General features: G+C 35.3%; 1 protein-coding gene across 7 annotated transcripts in view; it reads left to right on the top strand.

Annotated features, from left to right (window-relative positions):
• Positions 1-16,599, top strand: part of SLC38A9 (solute carrier family 38 member 9) — an 84,156-nt gene that overhangs the window by 56,675 nt on the left and 10,882 nt on the right. For all 7 annotated transcript variants that reach the window (XR_002071309.2, XM_053907357.1, XM_019414264.2 and 4 more), the window contains one exon: positions 7,920-8,026. Coding sequence is in view for 6 of the 7 variants with exons in the window: in XM_053907357.1 (XP_053763332.1) it covers positions 7,920-8,026 (107 nt within the window). In the remaining variant the exon portion in view is untranslated. The remainder of the gene's footprint in view (positions 1-7,919; positions 8,027-16,599) is intronic.

Raw genomic sequence — 16,599 nt, forward strand, 5'->3', positions numbered from 1 at the left:
TAAGAATACATTTTAACAATGAAAACCTATTAAATGCTTTGGAACTGATTTCACAAAGATTTCAGACACTGATATTCAAGGATTATGGGGTGATTGTCCATTTGATAGCAGCATTGTGTTCATATGCAACCAGAAAAAAATAATTTTCTAACTACATATGATTTAAGTAGTTTTGTTATTAATGTTATTAGAAGCAGACTGCATTCTACTGTGCATTCATCGATGCTTAATAATGTCTCCAAACATAATGGAATTTTTCTTTTCATATTTTTAATGTGTAGGCCTTACCATTTTTTTGTTTTTGCTTTTGAACTTTTTATTGAAGCATAACATCCACATATAAAAGTGCACAACTCATAAGTATTCATCACAAAGAACATACTAGATACCTAGCACCAGATAAAAAACTAGCACTCCAGAAGTCCCATTCAGTATGCCTACCAGCCACTGTCTCCCTACAGTGATAACCACTGTTCTAACTTCTAGCCCTAAAGGAGGTTGTCGGTTGTTTTTTTAACATCACGTAAAAGGAATATAGAACATACATTCTTTTGTGTCTGGCTTCTTCCAATCAACATTATACTGTGATACTGATCCATATTATGTCTGTTTGTAGTTCATTCATTCTCACTGGCATCTTACTATATAACTATACATACCCACAATTTGTTTTATCTTTTACTGTTAAGGGACATTTGTCTCCAGTTGTTTAGTATTATGTTTATTGCAGTACTCTATTCTCCTACATATCTTTGATGAAAATATGCCAGCTTTCTCTTGAGTATTAACCTAGGAGTGGAATTGTGAGGTCAGAGGGTATGCGTATACTCTGCTTTGGTAGATATTACCAAATGGCTTTCCAAAATGGTTGTACACTTAAATGGGTGAAGTGCATATGAATTATATATCAGTAAAACTGTTGAAAAGAATTTCAGCGTTTTTTTCAAATGTTTATTTTAGAGAGAGACAGACAGGATGAGCAGGGGAGGGGCAGAGAGAGGGAAACACAGAATCTGAAGCAGGATCCAGGCTCTGAGCTGTCAGCACAGAGCCTGACACCGGGTTTAAACTCACGGAATGCAAGATCATGACCTGGTACAAAGTTGGACCCTTAACCGACTGAGCCACCCAGGTGCCCCTCAGGTTTTTAGGAAAGATGCTCAAAAAGAGTTTTTGTTGGCTAATTGGAAAAAGCTGGATATTTATTCTAATTTGACAAACAACACTGGTATCACCTGACATAGTTAGAAAAGGATCAACTAACAAGTTGCTTCAGGAAGCATTTAGTGGTAATAGGGGTTGACTGCTTTGAAAGACAGGAAAGATTAGCTATACTGAAGAGAGCTTATTGAAAACTAATAGATCTTAGCAAAAAGCAAAATCAGTTTGAAGAACAATTTAAAATCAAATTTTGACCACTGATAACAGCTGAAGTCCTTTATTCTGAATAGAAATTAATACCTCTGATTATGAGTCATACATTGTCAAAAAAGACATGGCTCACCGCCCTCCAGGAGCTTACAGTTGAGCAGTAAGACCAGTTTGTGAATTAATGATCATAATGCAGAGATATATAAAAGAGACATAATAATATAGAGAAATTTCATGTAAATAAGAATTAGAAATCAGGGGCACCTGAGGGTGGCTCAGTCAGTTGAGCATCTGATTTTTGAGTTTGGCCTAGGCCATGATCCAGGGTCGTGGGATCAAGCCCCAAGTCATGCTTTGCTCTCTCTCTCCCTCTGCCCCTCTCCCCCACTTGCTCTCTCTCTCTAATAATAATAATAATAATAATAAAGAATTAGAAATTAGATATGGGTTCTAAACAGAGAATGTTTTAAGGGCCAAGGAGTTCTTTAAATGAAGAATTGGAGGACGGGGTGTGTTCCACGTCAACAGAACAATATGTTTAAGCAATAGCTAAGGCCTGAGATAACATGACCCATTTAGGAAATTACAAGAATTTGGGAGGCTGCAGTGAAAGAATACTTGTTGGGGAAGTGACTCGAGATAAGGATAAAGAGGCAAAGCCCAATTATGAAGAGCTTTCTATTTAACTTAAAAATAACTTTAGTGGGGGCGCCTAGGTGGCTCAGTCGGTTAAGTGGCCGACTTCGGCTCAGGTCACGATCTCGCGGTCTGTGAGTTCAAGCCCTGCATCGGGCTCTGTGCTGACTGCTCAGAGCCTGGAGCCTGTTTCACATTCTGTGTCTCCCTCTCTCTCTAACACTCCCCCGTTCATGCTCTGTCTCTCTCTGTCTTAAAAATAAATAAACATTAAAAAATAAATAAATAAATAACTTTAGTGGCTCAAACCATCTTTCTGTTTTATTTAAGGTTGGCTGAAGTAGGAGATAGTCCTCTATGTCTCCAGGAGGTCAGTAAGGTAGAGGAAAAGTAGTCATATAATTCCCTGCCTAAACATAGGATTCATAATGGAGCTGCTCCAGTCAAATTACTACTACTATTAATAATAATAATAATAATTAAAGCTGAGGTCAGAGGTGCTAAAGCCTCATTTATTCCCTCTCTCTGAATCAACAATATGTAGAAAAGCAGTGTTAATGAAAACACTGTCAGAACCTGGGGATATAGCTAAAGTACTGCTGAGGTGATAATTCACAGCTGGGTGATGAGTGATCTAGTTTGTATATTGTTGGCTCCTTTGACATAAATGAATTGACCATAAATGTGTGGATATACTTCTGGGGACTCTTTTCTGTTCCATTGATCTCTTTGTCTCTTTTTTGCCAGTACCATACTGTTTTGATTACTATAGCTTTGTCCTGTAGTTTGAATCTGAGATTGTGCTGCCTTCAGCTTTATTTTTCCTCAAGACTGCTTTGGCTTGGGGGTCTTTTGTGGTGTCATATACATTTTAGGATTGTTTGTTCTATTTCTGTGAATAATGCCATTGGAATTTTAATAGGGATTACACTGAATTGCTTTAGGTGGCATGCATATTTTAACAATAATAATTCTTCAAATACATGGAGATGGCATATCTTTCTATTTCCATTTGTGTCTTCTTCAATTTCTTTCATTACTCTCAGTTTTACCTTATAGACCTTTCACCTCTTTGGTTAAATTTATTCTTAAGTACTTTATTCTTTTTTGATGCTATTGTAAATGTGATTGTTTTCTTAATTTCTCTTTCTAATGGTTCATTGTTAGTGTATAGAAGTACAACAGGGGTGCCTGGGTGGCTCAGAGTGCGACTTCAGCTCAAGGCATGATCTCGTGGTTAATGAGTTTGAGCCCCACATCGGGCTCTGCATTGCACTAACAGTGTGAAACCTGCTTAGGATTCTCTGTATCCCTCTCTCTCTGCCCCTCTCCCACTCGCACTGTCTTTCTTAAAAATAAAGAAATATAAGCTTAAGAAAAAAAGAAATGCAAGAGGTTTTTGTGTGTTGATTTTGTATCCTGAAATTTTACTGAATTTATTTCTTAGTTCTAACAGTTCTTTAGTGGAGTCTTTAGAGTATTCTATAGGCAATATACTGTCATCTGCAAATAGGGACACTTTTACTTCTTCCTTCCTGATTTGGGTGCCTTTTATTTCTTTTTCTTGTTTAATTGCTGTGGCTAGGATTTCTGGTACTATGCTGAATAAGAATGGTGAGACTGAGCATCCTTGTCTTGTTCCTAATCTTGGTGAGCAAGATTTCAGCTTTTCATTGTTGAGTATGATGTTGGTCATGCCCTTTATTACATTGATGTACATTCCCTCCATACCCAGTTTGTTGAGAGTGTTTATCATAAATGGATGTTGAAATTTGTAAAATGCTTCTTCTGCATCCATTGAGATGACCATATGATTTTTTATCCCTTGTTTTATTAATATGGGGTATTAACTGATTTGTAGATGTTGAACTCTCCTTGCATCCCTCAAATAAATCCCACTTAATCATGCTGTATTATTCTTTTAATGTATTATTGAAAACAGTTTGCTAATGTTTTGTTGAGGATTTTTGCATCTGTGTTCATCACGGAAACTGGCCTGTAATTTTCTTGTAGTGTCCTTGTCTGGATTTGATATCAGGGTAATATTGCCCTCATAAAGTGAGTTTACAAGTGTTCCCTCCTCTTTTATTTTTTGGAAGAGTTTAAAAAGGATTAATATTAATTCTTCTTCAAATATTTGGTAGAAATCACCAGTGAAGACATCTGGTCCTGCCTAGACTTACTTGTCTTTATTGAGAGATTTTTTATTACTGATTCAATCTCCTCAGTAGAAACTGGTGTGTTCATATTTTCTATTTATGATTCAGTCTTGGTAGTTTGTATGTTTCTAATAATGTATTAATTTCTTCTAAATTGTCTAATTTGTTGGTGTGTATTTGTTTACAGTAGTCTTTTATAGATTTTTATTACTGTAGTATCACTTGTGAAGTCTTCTCTTTCATTTATGTTTTTTTAATTTTTAAATTTTATTTTTGGAGAGAGAGAGAGAGAGAGAGCACACGAATGGGAGAGAGGGGCAAAGGGAGAGAAAGAGAGAGAATCCCAAGTGGGCTCCACACCCAATTTAGGGCTCAATCCCTAAATCCCATGACCCCGAGATTATGACCTGAGCCAAAATCAAAAGTCAGACAGTCAGCTGACTGAGCCCCCCAGGTGCCCCTATTTATAATTTAAGTCCTCTCTCTTTTTTCTTGTTTAATACAGCTAAAGGTGTGTCTGTTTTGTTTATCTTTAAAAAAAAAACAGCTCTTAATTTTATTGATCTTTTCTGTTGTCTGTGTAGTGTCCATTTCATTTATCTCTGCTCTCCTCTCATTTCTACCCTCTTGTTATTTTTACTTTCTTCTACTACTTGAGGTTAATTTGTTCTTTTTTCTTATTATTACTTGAGGTATAAAGTTGGTTGTTTATTTGAGCTCTTGTTTTCTAATGTAGATGTTTATTACTATAATTTTCCCTCTTAGAACTGTTTTTGCTTCATTTTTTAAGTTTTGATATATTGTGTTTCCATTTTCATTTGTCTCAAGATATTGATATCTCTTTTGATTCCTTCTTTGGCTCATTGGTTGTTCAGTAACATGTTATTTAATCTCCACATTTGTGAATTTTCCATTTTTTTTTCCTGTAATTGATTTCTAGTTTCATACCATCATTGGAAAAGATGCTTGGTATGATTTCAAGCCTCTTAAATTTGAGATATGTTTTATAGGCTAACATGTGATGTATCCTGGAGATGTTCCATGTGCACTTGAGAAGAATGTGTATTCTGTTATTGGATGGAATGTTCTGGAAATGTCTGTTAAGTACATCTGGTGTAATGTGTCATTTAAATCCAATATTTCCGGGGCGCCTGGGTGGCTCAGTCGGTTAAGCGTCCGACTTCGGCTCAGGTCACGATCTCGCGGTCCGTGAGTTCGAGCCCCGCGTCGGGCTCTGGGCTGATGGCTCAGAGCCTGGAGCCTGCTTCCAATTCTGTGTCTCCCTCTCTCTCTTCCCCTCCCCCGTTCATGCTCTGTCTCTCTCTCTCTCTCAAAAATAAATAAAACGTTAAAAAAAATTTTTTTTAATTAAAAAAAATAAATAAATAAATCCAATATTTCCTTTTTGATTTTCTCTCTGGATTATCTATTCAATGTTGAAACTGTAGTATTGAAATCTTACACTTTTATTGTATTATTATCTATTTCTCCCATCAGATCTGTTCATATTTCCTTTATACGTTTAGGTGTTTTTATGTTGGGAGCATAAATATTTGCAAATGTTATACCTTCTTGATGAGTTGATCCCTTTATTATTATATAATGACCTTCTTTGTTTCTTATTACAGTCTTAGATTTAAAGTCTATTTTGTCAGATATACATATAGCCCTGCTTTCTTTTGGTTTACATTTGCATGGAATATCTTTTTCCATCCCATCACTTTCATTCTATTTGTATGCTTAGTGCTGAAGTGAGTCTCTTGGAGGCAGCATCTGGTTGGGTCTTATTTTATCCATTCAGCCACTCTGTGTCTTTTGGTTGGAGAATTTAATCCATTTACATTTAAAATAATTATTGATAGGTGTAGACTTAATACTGCCATTTTACTAATCGATTTCTGGTTGTTTTGTAATTTCTTTGTTTCTTTCTCTTTTGCTCTCTTCCTTTGTGATTTGATGACTTTGAATTTTTACCGAAGAGTTTTTCTATTGTTTCTCTGCAAAGAATATGGTCATGTGAATAATATTTTATCATCTTTCTAAAAATGGTACCTCTGTTACTATTACATAAATATAATGCTGACTATTGATCTGAAGTGATGATGTTATCCTTGAATGCACAATTTATTAAGAGTTGATTTTGGGGGAGGGTGCCTGGCTGGTTAAGTCAATAGGGTGTGCAACTCTTGATCTCCGTGTTGTAAGTTCGAGCTCCACGTTGAGTGTAGACTACTTAAAAATCTAAAAAACTTTTTTAAAAAGCTGATTTTTTTAAAGCAGAAGTTGGAGTTACCTCCACATTTTATTTTATTGGTTACATGTAAAAAATTTTAAAGATTACAGGCAGTAAAGGGGAGAATTTTCTTAAGAAAAATATACTTGGAATTGTTTCCACAAATAAAAATTCAGATAAAAGATAACAGACCAACAAAAACTTAATAGAAAACTAAAGTGTATAATTTTTAATATCTTACATCTTGATTTCTTTTAGAAGCTAGTGCTTAATTCTTATTTTCTTTGCTAAAATATTATGGCAAAAAGTCAGTAGACTTTCTTTTTTTGTTTCTACTTTTTACACAAGGAATCTCCCCAAGATGACTTGTTCTCCACTTTGTCATCTACTCTGTCCAGATCTAGCACTGTTTTCATGTAAATCAAGGCCTTATTCCCCCTTACAGCATTTTTTTTTTCATTTTTGTGTTAGTAGACCTCAAAGACAGAAAATAACAATGCTTTTGAAATATTGTCTTATTATTCTTATTTCATCGTAACTTTGGACTTATTGTAGAAAATTAAGAGAATATAGGTAAGTGTTTAATTTAAAATAAATTCCACTAGTCATGGGGTGGCTCAGTTGGTTGGGCATCTGACTCTTGATTTCACCTCAAGTCACGATCTCATGGTTCGTGAGTTCAAGCCCCATGTTGGGCCATGTGCTGACAGCATGGAGCCTGCTTGGGATTGTCTCTCTCCCTCTCTTTATGTCCCTCTGCCACTTGTGCTCTCTGTCTCTCTCTCTCTCTCAAAGTAAATAAATATTTAAAAAATAAAATAAATCCCATTAGTCAGAAGTAACCACTATTTAAATCTTTGTGATTATCTCTCCATTTTTTTTCTATGCATATATATATACATATATATGCACACAAAATATTTTAAATAAATGTAAAATCATACTATGCATGCTACTTAAATCATGTACATTTGCCTTGGTGTTAAATAATTATCTAGAACATAATTCATACATACTGTATACCATTGAGCAACTGTATCATAGTTTAACCATTCCCCTCTCTGTAGACATTTAAATTATTTCTAGTATTTTTAAGCAATGCTTTTTTAGATTAGCCTTTGAAAAATTTTAGATGACTAAATCTCCCTTTTCTGATTCATTTTCTAAAAGTGTTTTTCTGACAGATTCAAATATTAGAAGAGGAAGACCTTTAGAGTTAGACCTAAAATTGAATCCTGCTTCACCACACATTAGTTGTGTGACCTCAAACAGGAATATCTGATATAAAGTACCCTCACAGAGTAGTCTTCTCTTGATTCCTTTTTTGTTTTGTTTTGTTTTCAAGTACTTTGCTCAAGTATAATGCTAGACTTGAGGAACTTTGTAAAGGCATTTTAATGTTATTATTCCCTGGATAAAGCAAAGACAACTAATTTTTCATAATCAACTTTTGGCCACTAACATTCATTTTCTACTTGTCAGTTTTAATGTGGGGTTTTTTCACTCTCTTTTTCTCCTAGAGATAAGATTTCAGTTTCCACAGCTGACTGGAGTGCTTACCCTTGCTTTCTTTATTCATAATTGTATTATCACACTCTTGAAGAACAACAAGAATCAAGAAAATAATGTGAGTAATTGTCAGAGGAATTACATTTTGTTATTGGATCTTTATTCTTAAATTTAAACCATAGAGCAGTGGTCTGAGCAAACTTTTTCTGTAAATGTTTTGATGGTAAATATGTTAGGCCTTGTGGGCCATACAGTCTTTGTTACAACTACCTAACCCTGCTGCTATGTTATGAAAGTAACCACAAACAATATTTAAGCAAATGGATGGTGGCTGTGTTTCAAGAAAACTTTATTTACAAAAACAAACAGTGGGCCAGATTTCATCATGGACCATAGTCTGTCAACTCCTGCTGTAGAGTAATTACTAAAAAAATAAAGAGGCATGCTAATAGCCAACAGTGGTGATAAGTCTTTTTTATCTAAAAGATCATGGAAAAAATGAAACAAAGAATAGGTGGGACAAATGGAAAACAAATAGCAAGATAATAGATTTAAACCCAGCCATGTTGGCAATAACTTTAAATATAAATGGTGTAAATGCTGCAATTAACGGATAACAGACTGGGGATGCCTAGGTGGCTCAGTCACTTAAGCATCTAACCTTTGATTTCAGGTCAGGTCACGATCTCATGGTTCATGAGTTCAAGCTCCACATTGGGCTCTGTGCCGACAGCGCAGACCCTGCTTGGGACTCTGTCTCTGCCTTTCTCTCTCAGTCTCATAATAAGTAAAAACTTAAATATACATACATACATATATATGTGTGTGTGTATAATATATGTGTGTGTGTATGTGTGTGTGTGTGTGTGTATGTATATATATTACACCAAACTGATTAAAATACAAGACCTAACTACAGTTGACCTTGAACGGGGGTTAAATAAAGAGTGCTGATAGCTACACCCTCCACCACCATAGTCATAAACTTGTATATAACTTTTCCCCAGAGCTTAATTGCTAATAGCCTACTGTTGACCAGAAACTTCATTGATAACATATTTGATAAACACATATTTTATATGTATTATGTATTTTATACTGTATTCTTATAATAAAGTAAGCTAGAGAGAGGAAAATGTTACTAAGAAAATCATAAGGAAGAGAAAATACATTTATGTTACTGAACTGAAACTGTTGGAAAGAATCTACATATAAGTGGACGTATGTAGTTCAAACCCCTGTTCCATGGTCAACTGTATGTGTTGTCTGGAAGAAACTTAGTTTAAATATAAAGATATGCCATGCAGACACTAGACATAAAAAAGGCAGGGTAACTGTTTTAATATCAGACAAAGTCAACTTTAGAACAAGGAGTATTGCTGGAGATAAAGAGCAACATTACATAATGATCTTTAGGGATCAGTTCATCAAGAAAACATAGTAATCATAAATATGTATGCACCCAGTGACAGAGCCTCCAAATAAATGGAGCAACTGTCAAAACAGAAAGAAGTAGACAAATCCGCAATTATAATTGGAGATTTCATTACCCCTCCCTTAATAATTGATAAAATAGAAAATAAATAAGGATATAAAAAGCCAACAGTATTAACCTACTTGATGTAATTAGCATTTTTAAAGGTCTTCTCTCAAGCAACAACTCAATGCACATTCGTTTCAAATGTTCATGGAACATACAACATAGACTATATGCTAGGAAATTGAATAAATCTCAATAAATTTAAAAGGATTGAAATCATACCAAGTAAGTTCTTTGACCACATTGAAGTGAATTTAAAAATCACTAACAGAAAGAAATTTCGAAAATTGACTAAATACATGGAGGAAATTAAATAACAGCTTCCTAAGTAAGCAATGAGTCAAAGAAGAAATCACAAGGAAAATTGGAAAGTACTTTGAGATTACTGAAAATGAAGGTACAACATAGCAAAACTAATGGGATGCAGCCAAAGCAGTGCTTAAAGGGAAATTTGTAGCTATAAATATCTACATTAAACAAGAAGAAAGATCTCAAATCAATAACCTAACCTCTACCTTAAGATAGTGAAGAAGAGCGAACTGAACCCAAAGTAAGCAGAAGTTAAGGAGTTACTTGTGGCCTTGTCTGCAGATTCTGAACTCAGTTTGATGGCTTCTAACCACGTAAATGAAAACCATGGTGAAGCTCTATTAGAGGCCTATATAATTGTTACTGAAATAAAAAGGAAGAAGAGTTCACTGTGCCTGGGAATTCTGAGAAGGCTTCAAGTAATGTTTGGCAGAGTCATTTTGAAGCAAAAATCTAAGTAGAAGGAAGTTAGTTCTCAAATTAGAGCAAAAATATAAGTCAGGGTCTCCCATTTTCATGTTTACTATTAACTGGTAACACATCTGGCATATTGCCTGTAAATGGGATTGAGTAAATCTAGATTTTCCAAACTTTCTAATTTGGTGACCTTCAATTTGTTTTGATATGTAAAAATAGTATTATGTGATACCTGCCTCTCAGGGTTTTAATCACAATTAAACATTATAAAATAGGAAAAGTATTTAACATGCTGTGGTGTACAGTAGGAGCTAGAAATTTTTTGTTTCTGTGCCCCTCCTTCTTTTTCTCCTGACATTACATACCGTGGATCTCTCAGCTAACAGGGGAAAGTATTTTCCCATGCAGAGTCTTTCCAGTACTTTAAAACTTGTTTTGTAATGAGAACATATTAATTCTTCCTATAATGTTAATAGGGTAGATCCCCAGAAAAAATATATAATCGAACCATGTCAATTCGTTCTTTATCTATTCTCTCATCACTGAACCAGATTTTAATTTTAAAACTGGCTTTTCACCAAGGGTTCATAGTAATACAAGAAAGTCATGTGTAGAATGTTGCTTCATTGTTTAATAAGAACCATAATTGGGATATTCTTTATTAAATTGCTTACCATCTTTCATGCACGGGCTGTAGAGAATTATTTCTTTGTGTTCAAGACTAGGAAAAGTTTCTCCTAATGAACTCATTATTTGACAAGGATCATATAACTACTTTTGTTTCTGTTTTTGCCATGACTTCTGGAAAACTTAAGAATTATCATTTGGTATACCTTTTCTTAGACACAACTTACTTTTAGAGTTTTTATCTTTCCTCTCACATTAGATTTAGTTTTTATCTTGAAAATGTTTAGTCTCATTATACTTATACTTTTGTCATAAACAGTTTTAAATCTTCCAAGGGAATAGGAAAAATAATCTTATTTATCCTAAGTAAGTATTTGGAACTTTAGGATATAAGGGGAAATTGAATATATATTTTTAAAGTTCTCTACTTTTAAATCCCTTCCTTCTTCTTCACAAGTTCCCAGACTAATTGCCACTTGAACAAAGCTACCTACTCCAAGTTTTAGGAAGTTTATAAATATATGTGTAAAATATCTGCTTCAACTCTGCAGGAAATCTGTATATCTCATTAACAGTATGTTCCTTGGTGCTCACTAAGTCACGTATCTATACTAATCAACTCTTCTCACACCAACTTAGACCAAGTGCCCTAGAAACCCACTTGGTGAGGTGTAGAATTCTCATGTATTGGATCATTCTATCCATAAGGCTGTGCTTCTCAAACTTTACCACTAAAGTCTCCTAATGACAGAGAATACCTTGTATACCTGGGAATCTGTAGGTGAAGAACACAACTTTGACAAATTCTCATGTTTAATTTTAAGCATGCATGTACATTTTTATTGTACTCTAAATTATTTTGTCTTACTAGAAAAGTCTTAAAATCATGAGTTAAGTTATAAACAGACCTCACTTTACACACTTCCTATATGCATGACTTATAGTTACTTTGGTTTAGTTAAATTACCTCAGTCCCCCTAACAACATGGTTCAAATTCCAATTACCACAGGATTTGAACTATGAATACTTACATAAACTAGTAGCTACCTGCCTTTCAGTTCACAAATCACTACTGAAATAACAGGCATATGTCATGATTCATTACCATTCACATCACTTCTTTCAGAGTCTGTCAGAGATTGGTCACCACACATCTCTAATTCACTTTACACACAGACTGCCAAGCGGATGGTTGAGTTGCCCCCTTGTAACCTGGTCGTAAATCCAGATAATATTTTACAAAAATGGAAAATTGAGAGAGGGAATTGGCCAAAAAAGGTGAAAGTGCAATAATGAACACAAAGTGATAATACTGGAAATACAATTTGAATGAAACATAGATGGAGTCATAAAGGAAACATCTGCTTGTGGAAAGGTAGACACTGCTGCCATTTGAGACCCTCCAGATGGGCAGTCACAGGAACTTGGGGAAGATGAACCTCTCAATGTGAATGAAGGAAATGGTTGTGATGAGAAGAACGAAGTTGTTCCCGAGGAAGTGACACCAGCAGAAAACTTCACACTGAAAGAATTCTGAGATACTTCACAACTTTGAAAGCACAAAAGATGAAATGGTGGAAAGCAATGCAACCTTAGAAGGAAGGAATATGACAATTCACTAAGGTGTGGAAAAGATGGTTGTTGTAGATTGTAATTATACTATGAGAAGGAGGAAACAGTTCAAACTGTCCTTGGTAAGTTTTTACAAATAAATAAAACACTTTAATTCTCATTGTTTCTGAGGTTTTAAAATAGTATATTAAATAAATAGTACTTTTACTATCTTTTTCATTTCCTTTTAAATTTGTAACCAATGGAGTTTTTAATGTTTTGACAAAAGTTGTTAAAGATCATGGAACAATCATAATTTTTCTCATATATTATTGTGATCGCAGTGCACATTTTTTTTTTAACATCTGATAATTTATTTCTTTATTTTTTATGTTTTATTTTTATTTTTGAGAGAGAGAGTGAGAGGGCAAGTGAGCAAGAGGCAGAGAGAAGGAGAGAGAGAGAATCCCACAATGGGGGGGGGGGGGGGGCGGTATGGAGAGGGAGAGAGAGAAGCGGGGCTCACCCAAAGCAGGGCTTGACCTCACCTAATGTGGGACTTGAGATCATGACCTGAGCCACTGTCAGATGCTTAATGACTAAGCCACTCAGGCGCCCCAACAACTGATAATTTATTGAAATCATTGGTGTCAGTATCTATAATAGTGACTTTGACCACTTGATATTTAATAGTATCTGAAGGGCTAAATAATCTCTGAAGGACTGTGCAAGTCAGTGAGTGGCTTATGGATCCTCGTCTGGAAACGACTTTGGAAAATCTTAGGAATCTTAGTACCTTCTGCCCAAGGAGTTTTTCTTGTAGTGACTCTCAGAGTCCTGGTAGGCCTCTAAACTGGTTCTTTGATATTCTTTTCCTTTGTGCCTCAGATCGAGTCAGCATGAAGCTTCCCCAGGGAATATACATTGTGGCTGATTAGGGTAATTCATATTCGATTAATTCCCACCTCAGGTTTTTTGGGAGTCTTTCCAGTGTCTGTAAGCCATGGCTGCAGTGCACAACTTTCGGACTACTTGTTCCTGGGTGAGAGCGAACAGCGGTAAGACAGGAGCAGGTGGACCTCAGCTGTGCTGCAGCTGCCACCACATCTTCCTCAAAAAGGTGTCCAGGCAGATTTAGTCTCATCCTACTGTGAAAAGACAGGACAGCCTATACTTAGCTTTGCATTTCCTAAAACTCTTATGTAGAATTGCTTTTCTGGAAATGCACACCAGTGTATCTAGAGGTGAGCATTCCCCAGTGGGAGAAACTCAGCACTGCTCAGAGAGATAGACTCAGTTCATGGTTTCCCAAGGATTATAGAAGAGTTTCTGCCTTTCCTAGTGGAACACTCAGTGGACCTCAAAAATCTGTTTTTTTATGTAAATACCATAAAATGAGTTCTTGTTTCTGCTGAGTTTTGGGACTAGCACTTTGTAGAACTAGTATGTGAGGTTCAGCTGATAATATTTGACTCAAGTTTTATCCTTTGTAGGAAATATTTTAAAAAGTAAAAGCTTAAAAGTTTAAATGGTCGATGGTTTCTTACTGTCTTAATTGAAACTATGGTATGAAATGTGGTCTAGCTTTCAAAAAATCAGACTTCATGTTAACTTCTTAAAATGTTAGTAACTACTAACGATAAACATTTGTGAAGCACTTGGTGCCAACAAAATTCTAAACACTTTAAATACATGTAAATATATATACTCTCCTTTTGATTATACTGAAATTAGCTTATATACTTGCATAAGCTAAGCTAAATGGGTACTATGTTCTGAGAAAAAATTGGTCATTTGGTTTATTTAATGACTATACTTTTCAGTGGGTTTCAGTAAGGAATTTAACTCATAGAAGTCCTGTTAATATTATGATTTATTTTCTTGAGATTTAAGCCAGAAAATGTGAAGCTTGTCAGGGACTCTGACTTGTTAATATTAATATTATGTTAGTCATTCAGAGCTCAGTAAACAAAGGGTTGAAAGTAGAGAAGAAGGGGACGCTTGGGTGGCTTGGTTGGTTGAGCATCTGACTTCGGCTCAGGTGATGATCTAACCATTCCCAAGTTTGAGACCTGTGTAGGGCTCTATGCTGACAGCTCAGAGCCTGGAGCCTATTTCAGATTCTGTATCTCCCTCTCTGTCTCTGTCCCCTCCCCCGCTCATGCTCTGTCTCTCTCTCTCTCTCAAATAATAAACATTAAAAAAAATTTTTTAATAAAAGAAAGAGAAGAAGGCAAAAGAATAAAAGGGCCTCATTTTGTTCTGTATAAACTACAGTCGGACTTGGATGCAAAGACATTTGTGAAGGAGAGCAATGAGGCTCCTAAACAGGTGTAATGATCAGATTTTTCAGGTTTGTTAAGTTTGATTTAATTTCATGGTTTTTTTTTTCACTAAACATAATTTTTTTTTATGTGTGCTAAATGGGATATAATTTCTATTCTTTAGTAAGACATTCCTTACCAAAAGAAAACCAAAAAAGTTGTAGAGTTGAAGATCATCCAACTCATTCTTTTTCTTTCTTTTTTTTTTTTTTAAGTATATTTATTTTGAGGGAGCAAGAGTGGGAGATGGGCAGAGAGGGAGAGAGAGAGAGAATCCCAAGCAGGCTCCACACTGTCCACGCAGAGCCCAACTCAGGGCTCAACCCCGTGAACCATGAGATCCATGACCTGAGCAGAAATCAAGAGTCAGACGCTTAACAGACTGAGCCACATAGGCACCCCTCAACTCACTCTTTTTCATCACAATATGTCGTCTCTGTAACCATCCGGAAAATGATCCTGGATTTGTGGACTAATCTCTTGGTATTTCCTTATGATGTTTGAATTAGAACGTACACAGTGCTTTTTGTTTGTTTGTTTTGCCTGTCTTTATTTAGTTTCACACCCTGCTAGTTCTTTAAAAATAATTTGAGATGGTTTCTATCTTAATTTGTTATTTACTTTTTGCTTCTTCATATTAATCTGTGTAGTTTACTTAACACTACGTCATCAGAAGTTTTGATGTAAACGTCTGGGGTAGGTCTGTGTGGTCAGTTTCTGTCATTTTTGTTAGTAAATGCTCCACTGGATAGTATTTTCACTATGAACAGTATGTGGAACAAATTATAAACCATAATTTGAGAAGCAGAATGTGCTTCCAGCACCACTTGTGCCTCCTTGTAAAGCTGGTCCTCATTCTGAGGTGGCGTTCTTCCCATCATTAATTAGTTCCCTACCATTGCCCTGCCAGCCATTGCTCATTCATGAGGCAGAGTAGGTTACCTAATTAATGTGTAGGATTCGTACTGTCATTTGTACCTCTTTTTAAACCTATTTTTTACTTTGAGACTTGCCTAACAGATAGCTTTTTTCTACCCTTTTCCAATAAATGGGCTTTTAAGAGGCTATATCTCCAGGCCAAGTACAGTGATGGCTTGTATTCAAGCCAAAGAATAACAAAACCCACATGTGTGCATGGTATTCATAGGTGGCATGTTTCCCAGGATCGTGCTAAACCTCAGCTGCTTTCATATTAAAACATCTTTTCTGTTCTTTAGAGTAGTTTCAGATGAAAACAGATATGCAACTCTTGACCTAGTTCTATTGAATGTACATTTCAACTACTATAAAATGGACTTTTCTGATTTTAATATTTCTCTTGCATCTCTGTGTGTTCAGTTGTGTCCTTTGTTACTCATAACTTGTTACCTCTTTATCTTTGTTCTCTGTATTATTTACTAACTACAACACAAATGCATTCAAGACTGATCATTTCTCCATTGCAGTAGTAAGGGCATGCAATTTGGAGCCATAACATCTTTGATTTGAATGCTGACTTCACCAGCTACTTTCTTTGTAACCATGAACAAGTTTTGTAACCTTGCTGCACTAGTTTACTCATCTATAAAATGAAGAAATGTATCATACTTACATTTAATGAGATAATACATATAAAGGGCTTAGTGCATAGTGTAACACCTAGCCAATGTAATAACTGCCTAATAACTATAACCAGCTTAGTTATTATTTTTTCTGTACATTTAGTAGGTTCTACCTGTGTGCCTTGTATTGTCCTGGGCATTGAGGATATAAAGACGAAAAAGACACAGTCCTTGTCCTCAGGGATCTCATAATCTAGTAATATGGAACAACTTATACATAGAAAAATTAACATAACAACATAATACAAGAACCATTAACCTTGGCTACTTTTTGGGTGTTGAGGGACATTTTGTTTCCACTTAAGATCTTTCCTATTGTGA

The sequence above is a fragment of the Panthera pardus genome, unplaced genomic scaffold (genome assembly GCF_024362965.1).
Source record: "Panthera pardus isolate Hobbes unplaced genomic scaffold, ASM2436296v1 HiC_scaffold_2, whole genome shotgun sequence".
In the NCBI taxonomy this organism is placed as follows: Eukaryota; Metazoa; Chordata; class Mammalia; order Carnivora; family Felidae; genus Panthera; species Panthera pardus.